This window comes from Thermobia domestica, chromosome 2 (genome assembly GCF_964235325.1).
Source record: "Thermobia domestica chromosome 2, izTheDome1.hap1.1, whole genome shotgun sequence".
Lineage (NCBI taxonomy): Eukaryota > Metazoa > Arthropoda > Insecta > Zygentoma > Lepismatidae > Thermobia > Thermobia domestica.
This window is the reverse complement of record NC_137455.1, coordinates 363,313,764-363,335,797: the sequence shown is the minus strand read 5'-3', so window position 1 is coordinate 363,335,797 and position 22,034 is coordinate 363,313,764. Positions and strand designations below refer to the sequence as shown.

The 22,034-nt window shown below is 36.6% G+C and overlaps 2 protein-coding genes across 2 annotated transcripts; both read left to right on the top strand.

Moving 5' to 3' along the window:
- Positions 1 to 115: 115 nt before the first annotated feature.
- LOC145679601 (zinc finger MYM-type protein 1-like) lies at positions 116 to 1,333 on the top strand. Its single transcript, XM_081750178.1, has one exon. The coding sequence runs from the start codon at positions 116 to 118 to the stop codon at positions 1,331 to 1,333; it is 1,218 nt and encodes a 405-aa protein (XP_081606304.1).
- Positions 1,334 to 1,358: 25 nt separating this feature from the next.
- On the top strand, positions 1,359 to 2,243 carry LOC145679600 (zinc finger MYM-type protein 1-like). The gene has a single exon (XM_081750177.1). It carries the CDS (start codon positions 1,359 to 1,361, stop codon positions 2,241 to 2,243), a length of 885 nt encoding a protein of 294 aa, XP_081606303.1.
- Positions 2,244 to 22,034: the final 19,791 nt, after the last annotated feature.

Here is a 22,034-nt window from a genome sequence, read left to right as displayed (position 1 = left end):
CTTGCGAATTATATATTTTTGCGAATTTTTGATGGCGTGTAATTAAGTGTAGTGTTGTTTTCTTCTTTCTTCGTATTTATAAGTACTTTCCGTGAAACCAGGACAATACATAACGATGAATGCGGTAAGTAATTTACTGAAAATTCCGTTTTCATCCCTATCATATGACGACAAACTAAGTGTTAAAAATTTAGGAAGGCCAATGCCTAATTTAAAATTGTCTGTTAAGCAAGTGATCCGTAATAAGGAAAGATTGCGTCAATTTAACATGAACATATATTTGAAAAACAGTTGGATTTGTGGTTGTGATGTAGCCAATGCTTTATTCTGTTTTCCGTGTATGTTGTTTGGGGGGGACGCAAGCTGGACAAAATCTGGCGTCACAGACTTAGTGCATATTTGGGATAAGATTAAAAAACATGAAAAGTCAGCAGTACATCTGAACAATGTACTAAGTTTGTCTTTGTTAGGGAAGACAAATATCCAAGCTCGGCTGGATTCTCAATATCATCAGTCCATAGTTAAGCATAATGAACAAGTAAATAAAAACAGATACATTTTGAATTTGATTATAAACTGCATTCGTTTCTGCGGAGCTTTAGAACTTGCACTAAGGGGGCATGTTGAGTCTGAGGACTCTTCAAATAAAGGTGTCTTTCGAGAATTAATTGATTTCAGTGCAGAACTGGATAAAGATTTGAAAAGCCACCTAAGTCAGTCATCCGTGTTCAAAGGCACGTCAAAAACAATACAAAACGAACTGCTTTCCTGTATGTTACAAGTGTATCATGATGAAGTAGCTAAAGAAATCAGAAGTGTAGATTACGTTGCCATTATAGCTGATGAAACAACAGATATATCTACCCAGTTTCAGTTAGTTTTAGTACTGAGGTATATCGTTGGAGGAATCCCAGTAGAGAGATTCTGGAATTTTGTAAATCCCGATGGTCATGGTGCTCGTGCAATAGCAAATTGCATATTAAACCAACTGGATTCCTTGCTCAGCGAAAATCCAGAGAAACTAATAGCACAAAGTTTTGATGGTGCTTCGGTTATGAGTGGATGCACAAATGGGGTGCAAAAAATCATAAAAGATAAATATCCCAATGCAAATTACATCCACTGTTATGCGCATCAATTTAATCTCATAATGTCTCGTGCAGCATCCATAAACCGCCATGCTCGTATCTTCTTCGCACATTTGTCTGGGATATGCGCATTTTTTTCACAATCAACGGAAAGAACAAAAATCCTCGATGCTATTGTACAGAGAAGACTGCCTCGTACATCACAAACCAGATGGAACTTTCATTCGCGTGGAGTAAATGTATGAGTACAGAAAAGAACTGATTGAGGTAATGGAAACAATTGAAAACAGTGAAGATATTAAATTGCACAGTACCATTGAACAAGCTGGAGCATATAAACTGAGGCTTCAAGATCGCACATTTGTATTCTGGCTAACATTTTTACATAGAATCATGTCTCACGTTGAGATAATTTTTTCACAGTTGCAGAAGAAAATCACAGATCCCGTTAAAGTCAGGGAACAAATTCACAATTTCGAAATGGGCATTCAGAAAGTAAGGGGGGAAATTGATCTTATAATTGAGGAAGTTTGGAATGAGTTGGAATTTGATAACATTCCATCAAAAAGGCCACGCACTGATAATAAAGAACTAGACACCATGAAAAGAGATGCGATGGAAGTGTGTGACACAATAGTAGTGGAAATTAAAAATAGATTTGAATTTTCTGGTCATCTCATAGCTACTAACCTATTCCTAGTTGAAGAATTTGACAACTATCACGTAAGATTCCCTGACGAATACCTTAGTGAAATGGTAGACAAGTATCCTGTTTTAATAAAGAATAGACTGAAGAATGAACTTGCAGTGCTGTATGAAAGGGAAGAGCTAAAAACTATTTCTGGAGAGGTTCCACTTTTGTCTCTACTCATCGAAGACGGTTTGCGTGAATCATTTAGTGAAACTGTAAAGCTGTTAAAATTGCTAGTCACAATGCCGATGTCTACATCTGAGGCTGAAAGATGTTTTTCTGCCTTGAAGAGGATAAAGACATTCCTCAGGAACAGTATGAAAGAGGAAAGACTCAGTACTTTAGGAATGTTATCGTGTGAGAAAAGTTTTGTGAACGATATAAGTGATTTCAATGGGAAGGTCATTGACCTATTTGCCAAACAGAAGAATCGCCGGATGGACTTTGTTTACCGCTCCCATTAGGCTTCTCCCATCTTCTTATATTTAACAGAAGTCACCACATGCTAGGTAAGTTAAAAACTATTCATTTTGCATTATGTTTATAGTAAGTTTAATGTAGGCACAAACAGCTTCATTATATATATATATATATAATGTTACAATGTAAGAAAATAATTCTAAAATGATGTTATTTGTGCCTTTGCATGACCTCTTCTTCTTCTTCTTTTTTTACGGAAATACATTTTTATTATGTACGTTTTGGCACTACCATATCATATACTCACGAGCCGCCACTGAAGAAAAGAACATAATACTCAAAAGTGAATTTTCCTTACATATTCCATACGATGTTACATAATACTTTGGTTCCTTTCCTGGATATTACTGCCTAAAATACAACAGAAGAGGCAGAGTGGGTCGAAACCAAATAAATGATTGATTTGTCCTTATGTATCAGCAGTGAAGACGGGATGTAGTGGTACACCTACCGGGTCTACCGGCTCCGAACCTCACGAAACTACCTAACAAAACACACATTTGTAAACTTTCTCAATAAAAGTACACTTGCTTAGCTGAAAAATTGTTGATGTAGCATGAAAATTTGATCTTACACTTCTGTATTCATAAAAACAATCTAGTCCTTATGATTTTTTTTTTGAAAATATAGATGTAAGTATTTTACAGTTACTTGCAAGGGTTCCGATTCTGGGAGGCCAAAGGGGCCCGGGCACCCCCAAAACTCATGTGGCTCCCTTATATATTTAAATATACAATATTTGGCATAATTTGATTGCAATTTGTCTTAAAATCTCCATATATATATATATATATATATATATATATATATACCTTCTGCATCTGAATGCACGCCCTCCCCAAATTTACAGAGAAATCGGCGCCCTTGATTACTTATCGTCTTTTCGGGCACAAAATGGTACCCATTCAATAATACATAGACGTAGTGGCTTGTATTTCTCCCTTTCAGAGCTTTGGATCCCCGATAACAGAAAAAAAAATCTTTGTGAACGTGTGACGGGATGTACACTTTAAAGGGAGATCTGACCGTTCGATCCAGGAACTGGTGAACCAATTGTGCTCACTCCGACCACTAGATTACGAAAACAAAGAAAAACACGGTAGAATTTGTGAATGAAAACACGTTGATTATACATCGTTATGGTAGAATTTCTGTTTATTAGTATGTTAACGTATCAATGCCAAATGCGTGCCTGATCACGTTAATTCACAAGATGAACGAAGAGGGTTGGATGGTTTATAAGGAAGGAAAAGCAAATCTAGGGAGGATGCTGCTAGAGGACTCTCCCTTTTTTTTAAAAAAAAATTACCAAATTTATACTGTATAACATCACATTCTAATTCAGTTTTTAAGTTAACACGAAAAGATATAAAAATGAAATGAAATCTTTGAGTTTTACGTCCCACGATTATGCCGGTTAGGCTAAAGGAGACGGTGATGATGAGTAATGAATGAAATGGTGGAATGAAGAAAGTGGGAGGAAACGGGAGAACCCCGAGAAAACCTACGCATACGTGTTTGTCCACTACAAAGTTGATTTGTCGGGGGCTGGGATCGAACCCGGGACCCCAAGCACCAGAGATGAACGCTCTACCACTGAGCCACTGCGGCCCCCACGAGAAAATATAGCTCTTCAGAATTTACTTTCTGAGTTCGTCCTTAAAAATTTCAGGTAAGACGCTTAATTTACTGTACAACTTATAGTAGACACATAAATATTGCGAAGACAGTATTTATGCATGGGTTCGTATCAAAATATAATATTTAGGCTTTTGAGAAATGCAGTTGTATTGTATACGTTTTCCCCTACTAGGCCCACATCCAAGGGGGGTCTAAGGGGGCCAGCCCCTTAAGGTTTTACTGGCCCTCCTAAAATTTATACGACAAATGCAAGTCTATTTATACGACAAATAGACTTGCAAATGAACTATAGTATGGTTTGATCGGTGCCCCTTTCTTCTACCGCCCCCCCTACATTTTTGAGCTGGCTACCGTCCTGTCCCCTATATGACTTGCGAGAAATACGTTGATATTTTCAAGATATGCCACTGTTTATAGGAAAGGGGGGCAAGAGTACGCAAATTTCAATTAAACTTATATATCTTGGTAAAAAATATTTACAACGGAAAACTTTTACATGGAACACAAAACTTGAACTCTCCTTTACGAAATGTGAACTCAACTTTTATATACCTCTGTCCTTGGAAAAACTATAATGCATAAAATGAAAATATTCAAATTCGTACTCTTGCCCCTATATGTGGGGCAAGAGTACGAAATCAAAGGGGCAAGAGTACGCACCCAAAAAGTATTAACAATTATCACAGATGAACGTGTCTACTCCTTCATATGATGTGCATTGTTCATGCCACCATTCATGGCATCTTGCGCACTTGATCCAGTCTTCTATTGGTGGATCACTGTAGATGATATTGCAGAATGAACACTCGTACACTACTTCCTCACTGACCTGAGGAGTTACTTTCGGTTGTAGCTTTCTTGGTGCAAGTTGATGTTTGCCTTTGCTCTTTGGAGGGCGCAAACGCAACAGTAAGTTCTGCTTGAAAGGAGAGGATGTCAGAATCTCTGATTGACCTCAAGAAGATCAAGATTTTTGGTTATGGGCTTGGTGGCAGTCGGAGGAGGACTGACAACCACCAAAGGAGTGCATGACGTAGACGGTCTACATGGCCCCTGCTTACCTCCAGTGAAGATCCAGTTTTACTGGTTGGAGGTTTGGTAACAGATGAACGAGCAGCCGGCAGAAGAGCGTTTGAAGTGGACAGTCTGCATGAGCTCTTGCTTGCTTCTAGTGAGGATCTAGCGTTACTAGTTAAAGATTTGGTAACAGATGAATGAGAACGAGCAACCGGCAGAAGAGTGTTTGAAGTGGACAGTCCGCATGAGCTCTTGCTTGTTTCTAGTGAGGATCTAGCGTTACTGTTTGAAGGTTTGGTAACAGATTGAGGAGGACGAGCAACTGGCAAAGGAGTGCTTGATCTGGATGCACTGCATGGGCCCCTTTTTACTTCCAGTGAATCATCATCAGTGATGAACGATTTTGGGCTCTATTCAGGTCTGATGCTTGATTTGTTGCTTCAGAAATGCTTCCATCTTCAGAGCTGGCTTCTACATTTAAGTCTACCACATCCACAATAGAGGGAAGAAAATCTTCTTCAGTAAACACATCTGGATTCAGTGGGACAACTCCAGATTCTTGAAGGCTGGATACCAATGGTTGCAGCTTTGTAGTAAGCCTCAGTAAACAAACTCGCAACTCGGAATTAGGCGTGATGGATGATTCCTCATCCATTCATCATACACTATTGAATACCAGGATTTTAGCGGGTCAAAAACAGGAGCGATCTAATGGTTTCAAATTATGGCTGGTATGGAGTGGTAAACTCAACATCACTATCCCATTTTGCCTGCAGAAATCAATCGCCTCGATTGAAATGTGAGAGGTCTGATTGTCAACAAGTAACAATACCGTTTTCGTAACCGAATTTGATCGCACATTGTGGTGTAAATAATATAACCATTCTGCGAAAAGTTGTGAGTTGATGAACCAGAATCAGATATCATTCCCACAGGACCCGGCGGCGAGCCATCGAATAATTCTTGTTTCATTCGTTTTCTGGAAAATATCTGGGGGATAAAGGAACCAAATGCACTCACCAGGAAACAGCTGTTATGTTAACTCCAAAATTACTAGATACAGTTTTATTCACAACTGATTTTTAGTCGACTTTTGGAACTTTAGGAGGAACTGTATTTATGCCAGTTTCGTACATGTTGTAGATATCTCGTAGAGAAAAGCCGTTTTCTCTTACAAGATCTTTTAGACAATTAAAAAAGCGTTCAACTTGTGGCTTGCTAAAACCACGAGCTCTCTCCAGACCAGTCTTTGAAGGCTGTCGCAAAACAATAGTCATATGTCTACGACGGAAAGACTCTGTCCAATCTCTTCCTGCCATTCGATTCGCATGGCTATAGGATATGGGGCAACTAGTTACGTTCAGCAAAATTGTATGCCATTCTTCTTAGATCTTTTAAAGTTAAGTCATAGAAGAATTGATCCAGTAATGTGATATATTCCACTAATTCGTTCTCCATTTCTTCGGTAAATAGGCCTACTTGCTTTATTGTGCCTAAAGACGTTGCAGATTCTCATTTTAAAAAAAGAAAATAAAAATCCTTAATTCTCCTTATATCAGTAATGGGAATGCATAGGATACAAAAAAATCAGATATTATTTAGACCATTTATAAAAATATATTTCCAAATTTGGCTTATTCCATCAGTTACAGAATGCTTGTCACCTACGAGTGTAACTTGAAAACTCCTCGACCTATCTTTGATGAAGTTATATATTGTCAAATGTTAGGTTAGGTTAGCTTCATATATCTTTATAGAACCCATACCAATCATTGGACTGATACCGCCTTATGTAAGGAGTGGTATTTAAAATAACAATTTATCCCTCGTACATAAGAAAATATCAGGATTCTTGAGAATTCTTAACGTTAGAGGCTACATATGGGAACCAGTATTCGCAAAGTTTGCCGTCACTCTCTATTACAACGGAATATACATTCTTTTTTGATTGTTAGTTCTAAATCAAATTGGATTCTTTTTCATAGAACAGAAGGGGCAAGAGTACGCACGCGTACCCTTGCCCCGTAGGTATCTGCGTACCCTTGCCCCCTCACTACACAATTGACTTTCCCGTGATGTTGTACAGCCAACTGTTGGAAGAAAGTCAATTTACTCCATCCTGTCAAACAATGGATGTGTTAGAAACTAACGCTTTATAGTACTTTGAAATCGTTAAAAAATTGTGTAAGTTATTCATTAACTACTTATGTCCCAATATTATATCAAACTATTAGAAAAACATAAATAATTACCTAGATAGCTTGTAGTTTGCCGCAGCACACTCAAACTTGTTTAGGTTCTAGTTGCCATTAACATCAAACTCCACGTGACGCATTATTGCCATACGCGAATATATTCACCTGATTTTAGGGAATCGTATCTTTACCCCCCACGTACTCTTGCCCCCCTCTACTCTATTCCTTATTTTAAAGATGCTGTAACATTCTTTTATGCCCAGTAAAAGGTGAGTTATCAATAAGTTTAGAATAATCTCATAGAGTTTAGAATGGAGTCGGAATGATACACGCAGAGAATCCACCACAATACACACAAATTTTCACAAATAACATCAGTGAACCTTTTACGGAGTTGGATTAAATTAAGGTAGCAATATGTATTGTTATTTTCTCTCAACAGATGTCATTACATATATGACTAAAATGAACATGAAATGCAGGGGCGGCTGCATAATATAGTCACAAGGTCACATGCCTTGGCAATTAATATGAAGATTTTTTTAAAATGAAGCAATTGTTGACAAGACAACAAATGGTTAAACATAAATTGTTATGAGAAAAAAAAGCACTTTCTTAACCCTTTCAGCAGATAACCTCACAATTGTTAATGCAGAACACACTACATATAAACGTTGTGATTTCCAATATACTCCGTTTCCGTGGGGTAAACGGGAAAACCCCAAGAAAACCGACGCACACGCTGTTTGTCCCCACAAAGCTCATTTGGCATGAGCTGGTATCGAACCGGGGACTCCAAGCACCAGAGCTGAATGCCCTACCTCTGAGCCACACGCGACTTTCAAATTTGCCGTATTGGAAGTTAATATAATCTGGTGTACATGTACATTTCTTCTTTTAAGCATTTAGTAAACGACTCTTAAACTACATTTGATATCCATTTATCTCTGAAATATTGCTGTGAGAGCAAGCATGTGAATCTACAGACAAATATATATGTGTTATATTTGTAATTCTTGTAATTCAAATATATACTTATAAAATAAAAGTATCACTAAGTAAAGAAAAGAAAAAATAGCGAAAAATAAAATTTCCAAAGTTTACAAAGATACACATAAAGATGAATATCTATTGTTTTAATAGCTTTGTTCAGTAAATTTGAGAATCGCATTAACCACACTATATTGGTATAAATTGTCGTATTGGTAGTGTCGTCTTAATAGTTGCGCAGTTATTGTTCTTTACCAATCTTTTAAGTCTATGTTAGAGTACGTTTGTTTTATCTTGGCACACTTCCCGCCAGTGCACTTGGTTGGTTTTTAAAATACTTTCTGCTAGCACTCACGTGAACGTTTTAATCCAATAGCCGTCTTATTGGCTTTGTCGTGTAGGTGACGTTAGTTGTCAGCCAGCCCATCAAATGAGGTCATTGCTGTTTGGTGTGTATTTCGAGTGCTTAGTTGCCACACACGAACAATTGTGTTACAGTGACTTGTGAGTGGTGTGGTGTTTTGCTGTGTTTTCTAGCGTATTGTAACTCGCAACTTAACTATGACGTGGCAACAATGCGTTTCAGACAGTTCCATCCTTTAGGCGGGAAGCGTGCCAAGAAAAAACAAACGTACTTTAAAATAAAATAATTTCTTTAAACTTTCTCCAAAACAATGCTAAAATATTTACCAAGGATGTTATAAAATAGAGGATATGCCCATACGTATCTTCATCATATGAACTCAGTGAAGACGAAAAACAACTGAGCATCGTCTGAGCCGGCACGTCTGATTAGCTACTCTCGTTTCCGCCATGATTGTCAGCTCGAAACATTGCAATCTTAGTTGCGCGGAGTGAGCAGAGTAGGTGTGGCAAAGCTGTGACGTATGGCATCACGATTTTCTTGTATGGGCAGATCCTCTATTTTATAACATCCTTGGGATTTACATTCAACAATATCGTGTTATTAGTATCAATGAACTTATTCGACACGTTGCGATCTCAACTTTTGACATTTTTCCTCGTTAAACAGAAGTGATGTAGTATTTATAGATTGTAGAATTATTTATTTCAATAAGGCTAACAGAGAAAAAATAAGAGAATACTAAAAGGCTTGGATTTGATACGATTCGAATTTAACGTATCATCATAACCAACTGAGATCGAGTAATTGATCTTCTTTTAATTAACCACATTAGGAAAGAAGATAAGGTTATGGATATATATAAGAGAATAGGAGAAACTTGAAATAAAGTAAACTGCTGGGGCAACGACACTTCGAACTAGTGTCTACCAGCCGGCTTAGCGCTCTTGAACTGTGGGTGATGTATGGTCAGTGCATCAACTTCCTTCGCCCCTTCATGCAGCCTTTCTGAACCGGAGGTTCGGTAATTTTCTTCTTTCGAGTAACTCCTCCATTGTTCTTATGGTGCTGAGTGTATGCCACATTTTGTTCCGCGATGGCTCAGTGGTAGAGCGTTCACCTCTGTCCTCGTTCGATCCCAGCGCACGCCAAGTGAACTTTGTGGTGGACAAATACCGTGTGCATGGGTTTCCTCGGGGTCCTTCCACTTATTCCCACTTTTTTATTCCATCATTTCATTCATTTCGTATCATCATTGACTATCTCCTTTAGCCAGGCCGGCCGTTTTCACTCTATAGCGATCAACGATAAACTAGAAACAGTTGATTTCTGTCACTTCCAGTTTAAATAAAAAAATAAGGGAGAAAAATAAATACATATTCTCAGAACGCTAAATCGGTTATAAAAATCTACTCGTTGTTTTTAGCCTTTCTTGATCTATGTAGATCAAGTCGGAAGCTGTGAGTAGTAGTCCCCCCCGTATGTCCAGCCGAGTCAGCAAAAATTTTTGTGACGTCATAGGTCAAAGGTCAATGACCTTGGCCCGGGGTCAATGATCTAGGGGTACCTAGGACCACCCCCTCTAAATTTTGGCAGGGGTACCATGGCCCACCCCCTAAATTTTGGCAGGGGTACATAGGACCACCCCCTTAAATTTTGGAAATTGCCAAATCTAAAAATTTGGTATGGTAGCCTAGGACCACAGTATGTACCTCTATCAGTATTGGGTGTCTATGTCGTTCCCTTTCATGGGTAAAAAATTGCCAAAAATTCAAATTTCGGAGGTTTTTGACCTAATTTATCCCCTTTGATGAGGTATTATTACCTTTTGATGAGGTATTATTACCTTATATGGTTATATGGGCGTATACAGGGGTCCATTACCTTTCATAAGACATGGGTATATTAATGCACCCCTTGAAAAATTTGGGAGGGGTACCTTGGCCCACCCCTTAAATTTTGGAAATTGCCCAATTTAAACATTTGGTATTATAGTACCGGACCCTAATATGTATCATGATAAATTTGGGTGGTCCACCTCGTTCACTTCTAGGGGTACACAATTGCCAAAATATAAACGTAAGCAATACGTAGTACCACGTGCTTGGTTTTTGGTCGATTTTATTCCCTTTGATGAGGTGTTATTACCCTATATGGTTATATGGGCGTATACAGGGGTTCATTACCTTTCATAACATATGGGTATATTAATGCACCCCTTTAAAAATTTGGGAGGGGTACCTTGGCCCACCCCTTAAATTTTGGAAATTGCTCATTTTATATATTTGGTATTATAGTACTGGACCCTAACATGTATTATAATAAATTTGGGTGGTCCACTTCGTTCCCTTTTAGGGGTACAAAATTGCCAAAATATAAACGTAAGCAATACGTTGTACCACGTGTTTGGTTTCGACCCAAGTTATCCCCTTGGATGAGGTCCTATTACCTTATATGGTTATATGGTCATGTATAGGGGTCCATTCCCTTTCATAACATATGGGTATATTGGTGCACCCCTTTAAAAATTTGGGAGGGGTACATTGGCCCACCCCTTAAATTTTAGAAATTGACCATTTTACATATTTGGTATAATAGTATAGGACCCTAATATATATATATTACTATAAATTTGGGTGGTCCACCTCGTTCCCTTTCATGGGTACGAAATTGCCAAATTGTTAGTACAACCACGTGTTTCGTTTTTGACCTAATTTATTCCCTTGGATGAGGTCCTATTACCTTATATGGTTATATGGTCATGTATAGGGGTCTATTACCTATCATAAGACATAGGTACATTTGTGCACCCCTTTAAATTTTTGGGAGGGGTACCTTGGCCCACCCCTTTAATTTTGGAAATTACCCATTTAATATATTTGGTATTATAGTATAGGACCCTAATAGAGATTACTATACATTTGGTTGGTCCACCTCGTTCCCTTCTAGGGGTACAAAATTGCCAAAATATAAACGTAAGCAATACGTTATACCACGTGTTTGGTTTTTGGTTGATTTTATTCTCTTTGATGAGGTGTTATTACCTTATATGTTCACATGAGCGTATACAGGAGTCTATTACCTTTCATAAGACATGGGTATATTGATGCACCCCTTTAAATTTTTGGGAGGGGTACCTTGGCCCAACCCTTTAAATTTGGAAATTGCTTAATTTCATCATGTGGTGTCATAGTACTGGATCCTAATATGTATCATGATAAATTTGGATGGTCCACCTCGTTCCCTTTTAGGGGTACAAAATTGCCAAAATATAAACGTAAGCAATACGTTATACCACGTGTTTGATTTTTGACCTAATTTATCTCCTTGATGAGGTCCTATTACATCATATAGTTATATGGTCATGTATAGGGGTCCATTCCCTATCATAAGACATAGGTACATTTGTGCACCCCCGGGAGGGGTACAATGGCCCACCCCTTTAATTTGGAAATTGCTCAATTAAACATTTGGTATTACAGTATAAGACCCTAATATGGATCACTATAAATTTGGGTGGTCCACCTCGTTCCCTTTTAGGGGTACAAAATTGACAAAATATAAACGTAAGCATTACGTTGTACCACGTGTTTGATTTTGACCTAATTTATTCCTTTGGATGAGGTCCTATTACCTTATATGGTTATATGGTCATGTATAGGGGTCCTCGCTATCATAGTACATGACCTCAATATGTATCATGATAAATTTGGGTGGTCCATCTTGTTCCCTTTCATGGGTAAAAATTGCTAAAATATAAACATAAGCAATATGTTGTACCATGTGTTTGGTTTTTGGCCCAATTTCTCCCCTTTGATGAGGTTTTATTACCTTATATGGTTATATGGTCATGTATATTGGTTCATTTCCAATCATAGGATATGGGTACATTGATGCATCCTTTAAAAATTTGGGAGAGGTATCTTGGCCCATCCACTCGGTTTTAGAAATTGTTTAATATAAGCATTTGGTATCATAGTACAGGTCTTCAATATGTACCACTATAAATTTGGATGGTCCACATCGTTCCCTTTCATGGGTAAAGAACTACCAAAAATCAAATTTCGGAAGTTATTGACACCTATTTAGCACGTTATATGGTTTATTACCTTTATATGTTTATGTTCCCTTTTAAATTTGGGAATTATCAAATAACAAAATTCGGTAAACGTTTTCTAGGACCCATTGGTGTTCCTCTTATGGCCAAATATTCAAAATTTAAAGGTTATTGACCGGCTTTATTATTGAATAAGTACAGGATTTATTACTTTTTTCATAACACACAGGTGTATTTGTGTACCAATCTTAAATTTTGGAAGGGGCGTACATTTCTTATTGTCGTATCAATAATTGGTAATTGGATAGTATCTCATTCATTGGGTAAATCATTATGATCACGTGATCGGTTATTGACCTATGATGGGATTAGGAGTCCAGGACATTGGTACATTGAAACTTTGTAGGATAATTTGATAATGCGTCATTGGTTTTGATTATTCCCGCCAAACATAAACGTAAGCAAGACGTTGTACCACGTGATTGTCCTTGATGAGGTAGTGTACAGGGATTCATTTCCTTTGTTGTGGTACTTCTTAAGTTTGAGTACACACACTTCTAGAAAACAGTTGGTTCTACTCCGGTAAACAATTGACGGACATTATTGACCTTATTGAACATATAATGATATGATTAATTCTAAGACTTAGGTATATCAAGAGAAGTATTCTTTAAATTTGGGAATGGTGATAAACAGAATTTTAACATAAGGTGTGAAATTTGAAACAATACATTGAACTTTAGTCACAGCTCATAGTCTAAGATCATTGGTGGTGATTGATTTGAAATCTGATAGCTAACCTTATTGAATCTTATGACTCATAGACGAAAGGCAATACATGCTACAACAGTTTGAAATTTAATCATAAGGTGATGTAATCTGACACTAGTAAAGTTATTGTTAATGCAATTTGATTGGTTGATCACTATCTTTCCTGCAATCTGATTGGTTGATCACTATCTTTCGTGCAATCTGATAGGTTGATGAGTTTTAAATCTTTGTTGTATTCAGTTTTAAGTTTTGTTTAACATTTAAAAATCTTGGTTTCGTTCAACATTTTGCACTTACTGATAAATATGATCAAAACCGTTTATTTGTTAATCGAATAGTTAAAAACCGGATAAAGTTTGACGGTTAACCGTGAAACGTAAATTTTTTTAGTTTGAAATTTTTTGCTTGAAATTTTTTGTTTGAAAATTTTTCGTTTCCAATTTTTTTTTGTTGCAAAATTTTGTTTGAGATTTTTTCGTTTGAAATTTTTGTTTGAAATTTTTTTCGTTTGAAATTTTTTGTTTGAAAATTTTTGTTCGAAAATTTTGTTTAAAATTTTTTGTTTAAAATTTTTCGTTTCCAAAATTTTTTTTCTGTTTCAAAATTTTGTTTGAAATTTTTTTCGCTTCAAAATTTTGTTTGATTTTTTTTCGTTTCAAAATTTTGTTTGAATTTTTTTTCGTTTGAAAATTTTTGTTTGAAAATTTTTGTTCTCGAAATTTTTGTTTCAAAGTTTGAGTTGACATTTTTAAAAGTTTGTGCACTTATTAGTAAAGAACCGGAACTGTTTAGAACAAAAACCTTTGACAACATTGTGGTGCAATAGTACTACACGTCAGAACCTGGGGGTTGTACTTGAAATGAAAAAACACAATTCATTGAAATGGATCATTTTATTACACTCCACATACATCCATACCAGATATATGATCTGGATATTGTCGATACAATGTATTTTGAACTTCTTGCACTAGTTTGTCTTTAGCATATAATTTTAATTCCAGTTGAAGTCTTTTAAGGTCTAATGCAATATCAATTGGTTTAAACTCAATGTCCATTTGATCACAAATAAACTGTTTATCAATACAGGTATGCACCCACGAACGATGTTGACAACCATCACAATATCTAGATACATGTTGTACAATATGCATAACACATTTTTCAAAATAGTACTTTTTCAGGAATATACTAGTTTTGTTGCACACTTCCACTGCATGTTTAACACACTGAAATACGCTGATGAATTTGTTCCATTCAGTTTGTGTTAGATACACCATGTTGCGAGGGACATGAAATGTACTCTTATTACGTAACAGCACCATCTTCTCTTCGAGGACTGTACGCAGCACCACTTCATGATTTGAGCCTAATGATTTGACTATGGTCACATTTAGCTCATCATGAAAATAATCGTTCATTTGGTCGATTCGTGAACATAATATTTGCCATTCTTCACAGGTCAGTTGTACACCAAATTGTTCTGCTTTGCCCAATCGAATCACAGGTTCAAATGTTCTAGCACTGATACCAATCATCACATGTTTTGTTTGAAATATATTTATTGGATAATAGCTTGCGAAGATGAACTCTTTATCGTTAGAAGTACACATCTTTCCTCCTGAAAAGCACTTGCTCAAATGATTTTGTGGGATGACACTGTATTTGCTGGTTTATAGTTATTGCTGACGTCATTGGTAAGGAATGTGCTGTCGTTTGAATTCATGATTTCATCACAGTTGCTGACGTCATACCGACCAACCACATTCATACAACTACAGCTGACGTCATTGGAAAGAAATGTGCTGACGTTTGAATTCATGATTTCATAACAATTGCTGACGAATCTGGCTGTGTACTAAATTCAAGTTGATGACTTCGACCCAAAAATCCTTTGTAACATAAAGATACAGATCCAGTATTTAAGAAACGTAACAGTTCTTCTTGTTTTGATGCCTCCATGGGAAAATATCTTGCTGGTAAAATTATATTCTTATCATTTTCAAGCTTCACTACGATTCTTAATCCAAACTTTGTAGGGATCATTTGGCTAGCTAAGATTCTATGAGGTACATTCTGTTGTAAATCAATAATCTTGGTAAATGATTTCATCACATCACGTGTGTTTAGAAACTGCAGACAAGTAGCCATGATGACGTTATCATGAATACTAACTCGAACGATCCATTTCAATGAATTGTGTTTTTTCATTTCAAGTACAACCCCATATTCTGACGTGTACTATTGCACCACAATGTTGCCAGAGGTTTTAGTTCTAAACAGTTCCGGTTCTTTACTAATGAGTGCACAAACTTTTAAAAATGTCAAACCAAACTTTGAAACAAAAATTTCGAACAAAAATCTTTGAAACAAAATTTTGAAACGAAAAAAATTCAAACAAAAAATTTCAAACGAAAAATTTCAAACAAAATTTTGAAACGAAAAAAATTTCAAACAAAATTTTGAAACAAAAAATTTAAAACAAAAAAATTTCAAACAAAAATTTTAAACAAAATTTTGAAACGAAAAAATTTTTAAAAATTTCAAACGAAAAATGTTTAAGCAAAAAATTTTGAAACAAAAGTTGTCAAAAAAAAATTTCAAACAAAATTCTGAAACAAAAAATTCAAACAAAAATTTGAAAGCAAGAATTTTCAAACAAAATGTTTCAAGCAAAAAAAATTTCAAACTAAAATTTTTTTACGTTTCACGGTTAACCGTCAAACTTTATCCGGTTTTTAACTATTCGATTAACAAATAAACGGTTTTGATCATATTTATCAGTGAGTGCAAAATGTTGAACGAAACCAAGATTTTTAAATGTTAAACAAAACTTAAAAACTGAATACAGCAAAGATTTGAAAATCATCAACCAATCAGATTGCACGAAAGATAGTGATCAACCAATCAGATTGCAGGAAAGATAGTGATCATCCAATCAAATTGCATTAACAATAACTTTGCTAGTGTTGTAGTATGTATTGCCTTTCGTCTATGAGTCATAAGATTCAATAAGGTTAGCTATCAGATTTCTAAAGCTCAAGGTCAAATGAGTCACCACCAATGATCTTAGACTATGAGCTGTGACTAAAGTTCAATGTATTGTTTCAAATTTCGCACCTTATGTTAAAATTCTGTTTATCACCATTCCCAAATTTAAAGAATACTTCTCTTGATATACCTAAGTCTTAGATTTAATCATATCATTATATGTTCAATAAGGTCAATAATGTCCGTCAATTGTTTACCTGAGTAGAACCAACTGTTTTCTAGAAGTGTGTGTGTACTCAAACTTAAGAAGTACCACAACAAAGGAAATGAATCCCTGTACACTACCTCATCAAGGACAATCACGTGGTACAACGTCTTGCTTACGTTTATATTTGGCGGGAATAATCAATACCAATGACGCATTCTCAAATTATCCTACAAAGTTTCAATGTACCAATGTCCTGGACTCCTAATCCCATCATAGGTCAATAACTGATCACGTGATCACAATGATTTACCCAAAGAACAATTACCAATTATTGATATGACAATAAGAAATGTACCCCCTCCCAAAATTTAAGATTGGTACACAAATACACCTGTGTCTTATGAAAAAAAGTAATAAATCCTGTACTTATTCAATAATAAAGCCGGTCAATAACATTTAAATTTTGAATATTTGGCCATAAGAGGAACACCAATGGGTCCTAGAAAACGTTTACCGAATTTTGTTATTTGATAATTCCCAAATTTAAAAGGGAACATAAACATATAAAGGTAATAAACCATATAACGTGCTAAATAGGTGTCAATAACCTCCGAAATTCGATTTTTGGTAGTTCTTTACCCATGAAAGGGAACGATGTGGACCATCCAAATTTATAGTGGTACATATTGAAGTCCTGTACTATGATACCAAATGCTTATATTAAAACAATTTCTAAAACCGAGTGGATAAGCCAAGGTACCCCTCCCAAATTTTTCAAGGGGTGCATCAATGTACCCATGTCTTATGATAGGAAATGAACCCATATACATGACCATATAACCATATAAGGTAATAGAACCCCATCAAAGGGAAGAAATTGGGCCAAAAACCAAACGCATGGTACAACATATTGCTTATGTTTATATTTTAGTAATTTTTACCCATGAAAGGGAACAAGATGGACCACCCAAATTTATCATGATACATGTTGAGGTCATGTACTATGATACCGAATGCTTAAATTGGAAAATTTCCAAAATTTAAGGGGATATGGAATGGACCCCTATACATGATCATATAACCATATAAGGTAATAGGACCTCATCCACGGGGATAAATTGAGCCAAAACCAAACACGTGGTTGTACTAAAATTTGGCAATTTTGTACCCATCAAAGGAAACGTGGTGAACCACCCAAATTTATAGTAATATATATTAGGGTTCTATACTATAATACCAAACATGTAAAAGGGGCAATTTCCAAAATTAAAGGGGGTACCCCTCCCAAAGTTTTAAAGGAGTGCACAAATGTACCTATGTCTTATGATAGGGAATAGACCCCTATACATAACCATATAACTATATAAGGTAATAGAACCTCATCCAAGGGGATAACTTAGGTCAAACCAAACACGTGGTACAACGTATTGCTTACGTTTATATTTTGGCAATTTGTACCCCTAAAAGGGAACGAGGTGGACCACCCAAATTTATCATAATACATGTTAGGGTCCGGTACTATAATACCAAATGTTTTAAATTGGGCAATTTCCAAAATTTAATGGGGTGGGCCAAAGTACCCCTCCCAAATTTTTAAAGGAGTGCACAAATATACCCATATCTTATGAAAGGTAATGGACCCCTATACATGACCATATAACTATATAGAATAATAACACATCATCAAAGGGGATAAAATCGACCAAAAACCAAACACGTGGTATAACGTATTGCTTACGTTTATATTTTGGCAATTTTGTACCCCTAGAAGGAAACGAGGTGGAGCACCCAAATTTATCATGATACATATTAGAGTCCTGTACTATAATACCCAATGTTGAAAATGGGCAATTTCCAAAATTTAAGGGGTGGGCCAAGGTACCCCTCCCAAATTTTTCAAGGGGTGCATTAATATACCCATATGTTATGAAAGGGAATGGACCCCTGTATACGCCCATATAACCATATAAGGTAATAACACCTCATCAAAGGGGATAAATTAGGTCAAAAACCCCCGAAATTTGAATTTTTGGCAATTTTTTTACACATGAAAGGGAACGACATAGACCCCCCCAATACTGATAGAGGTACATACTGTGGTCCTAGGCTACCATACCAAATTTTTAGATTTTGCAATTTCCAAAATTTTAGGGGTGGGTCAAGGTACCCATCCCAAATTTTTCAATGGGTGCATTAATATACCTATGTCTTATGAAAGGGAATGGACCCTTGTATACGCCCATATAACTATATAAGGTAATAGGACCTCATCCAAGGAGATAAATTAGGCCGAAAACCAAACACGTGGTATAACGTATTGCTTACGTTTATATTTTTGGCAATTTTGTACCCCTAAAAGGGGACGAGGTGGACCACCCAAATTTATCATGATACATATTAGAGTCCTGTACTATAATACCCAATGTTTAAATTGGGCAATTTCCAAAATTTAAGGGGTGGGCCAACGTACCCCCTCCCAAATTTTTCAAGGGGAGCATTAATATACCCATGTCTAATGAAAGCTAATGGACCCCTGTATACGCCCATATAACCAATAGGGTAAAAACACCTCATCCAAGGGGATAAATTAGGTCAAAAACCCCCGAAATTTCAATTTTTGGCAATTTTTTACCCATAAAAGGGAACGACATAGACACCCAATACTGATAGAGGTACATACTATGGTCCTAGGCTACCACACCCAATTTTTAAATTTGGCAATTTCCAAAATTTAAGGGGGGTGGTCCTATGTACCCCTGCCAAAATTTAAGGGGTGGGCCATGGTACCCCTGCCAAAATTTAGGGGGGGTGGTCCTAAGTACCCCTAGGTCATTGACCCCGGGCCAAGGTCATTGACCTTTGACCTATGACGTCACAAAAATTTTTGCTGACTCGGCTCAATATAACGGGGTGACTACTACTCTGTGGCCCGCGTAGCGTAGTCGCTAACGCTGTCGCCTTCGGTGCGAGCGGCCCGGGTTCGATTCCAAATAGGGGCATCCGTTCAAAAGAGTGTAAAACGCTTTTTCAGGCTAGCCATCCGGAATGAGGTTTTCCTGGGTTTTCCACTGAAATTACCACTAGGCCAATGCCGGTGTTGGTACGTAACTTATGGCCGCTTCCTTTCTTCTCCAATCCTTTCTTCCTTCTCTTCCTCTGAATAGTGTGCTCCCCAAGGTACGTTATCCCCGAAACGTGAAGGGCTAAATGACTATAGATGCTGAAACCCCAGAAATCTAAATCCTAAATCCTGAAACCGGAAGTTGTTTTGGATTTTTCTATCATTTCCCATGTTAGTAGAGTGTTAAGGATGGAGATGAAATGCTATGCTTATTGGATTTCAACAAACCGCTTCACACTTTTGGAAGACCTCCCTTTCCCTCTCTGTTGCTAGTCGTGGACTCACATAAGTAAAATATGAAATTAACAATCAATTATAAACATTTATCCTCTGAACCTGTTATAAACAAAGCGCGGAATTAATGGTGAAATAAAACTGGAAAATGGCTGGCATAATTGCAAAATAAACACCCAAAAATGGCAGGTAACATGACAAAATAAAATAAACAAGCAATGACGAACTTTGGGGGAAAAAATAGATACTGAAATATGTAAAAGGTATAATAGGCTGTAATTCGTTTACTAATCGAATAAAATGTTTCATTCTGCACATTGTACTTACCACGTTAAATTCTGGAAACTTGCGACGATATCTAACAATTCATTCGCCATTTTTCAGTAATAACAATGAAACAATAACTTAAAAACACTAGCACATTTTATTCACGTACGGTTAAATTAGCACAAACATTTAAACAACAAGAAATACTAAAGTGAAGTCATTTCACACTTTACTAGAAGTTTATTTTCACTTACGAAAGGTTTTTCATATTTTTGTTCTCTGAAATTATTAACATCTTTTTACGATTTTGAAAAGAAAGACTGTCTCCTGTCAGACCGAATTCGCTTTAGATGTGAAAATTATCTTTCTACATCTACAGATGTCACTGGAGCAGACTTGAAACGTAATTTGGGAGGGATCTATGTCACTGTCAACAGTTGTATCAGCATCACCTTCCATACCAGTAGCGATGTCCTTCAGTTTTCCCAAATCTGGATTAGCACTTACAACACGATCACACTTACGCCGAATGTACTCGCCCTTGTCACCAGGTACACTCTCAGATCGTTGAGAGTATCATTGAAGATTTTCAGAAAACTAGAGAGTGTCTGTTATTTTTCTTCAAGCTTGGTAATAGCATCTGGTAACTTTGCAAACTGTGTTGCAATGAAGACTAAGTCCTTTTTCAAGGTATTTTTCTTAAGCAAACTTTGAGCAACCTTAATTGAAGACGCATCACCCTCATCAAAAGTATCAATGATTCTTTTGATGGGTTCAAAGTTGTTAACATAATAGAGAACAGCTGTAATCCATGTACCCCATCTCATTAAGACATGCTGTGGTGGAAGCGGAAGTTCAGGGGCTAAATCGCGAAACGCACGTGTTCGCAAGGGAGCTTCCAGAAATACCTTTTTTACATTTGACACAAGAAGATCAACGTCAGGAAAATGAGAACGAACTTCCTCTGCAATTCTATGTATGGCGTGTACCAGACAGGTGACATGCAGCATACGTGGGAATAGAACCTTAGGCGTTTTTGCTGCACTTTTCATGTATGCAGCTCCGTCTGTGACAAAAAGAAGGACCTTATCGTATTTTACACATTCTGCGCACAGAATACCTGTGCAATGCCGTGCCATTTACTTTTTCCAGAAGTTCTGATGCAATCAAATTTTTTTGTGTGCTTTCTTCCCCTCCCAAACTTCCAATTACAACGATGGCAATGGAACGTCCTAGAATATCACAAGTTTCATCAATTGAAATCCATATATTTTTGTCAGCAACACTTTTACGAATAACGTCAATAGTTCTGCTGTGCGCGCTATGAATGTAAGTCTTTCTCAAAGAAGATTCACTTGGAACTTTTTGTTTGGTGTATTTCTCGAGAAAGTTTTTAAAGGAAACAATTTCTAAGGAACTTTTTGTTTTGTGTATTTCTCGAGAAAGTTTCTGAAGGAAACATTTTCTAACTTCCATTAAGGAACGTCCGCACTAATTAGAGCTTCACACAGATCATTCGAAAAACTGTTAATACGCGAAGCGGAATTCATGACTATTCCAAGAATATTGTGAACCTTTTCACCAGTTGATTTGCGTGTACTTGCAGAATTGTGGTTTGCAGTACTTATATGGTGTGTTACAAAATAACGTTTTTCAGCGGAAACCACAATTTTTACATAACTTACAAAACGGTACAGAATCGTCTGTTGAAAACACAGTACGCCCGAACTCAGTCACAATTTTTTTCCAAATTCTGTTGCCTAGAAAGACCAACTTTCGTCATCTTGAAATACTAAAACCTACATAAATACCAGTTAGGTATTACGCACGTCTAAGATTCACAATAACTACCCACCTGGCTAGTTCTTGAAAGTAAGCATCTTCATTTGTCGTTCCAAGAGCCAAACACTGCTTCGAAA

Bases quoted from the DNA above. Each gene is read 5' to 3' on its own strand.
- LOC145679600 (XM_081750177.1), top strand. From the start codon at position 1,359: ATGGAAACAATTGAAAACAGTGAAGATATTAAATTGCACAGTACCATT.
- LOC145679601 (XM_081750178.1), top strand. From the start codon at position 116: ATGAATGCGGTAAGTAATTTACTGAAAATTCCGTTTTCATCCCTATCA.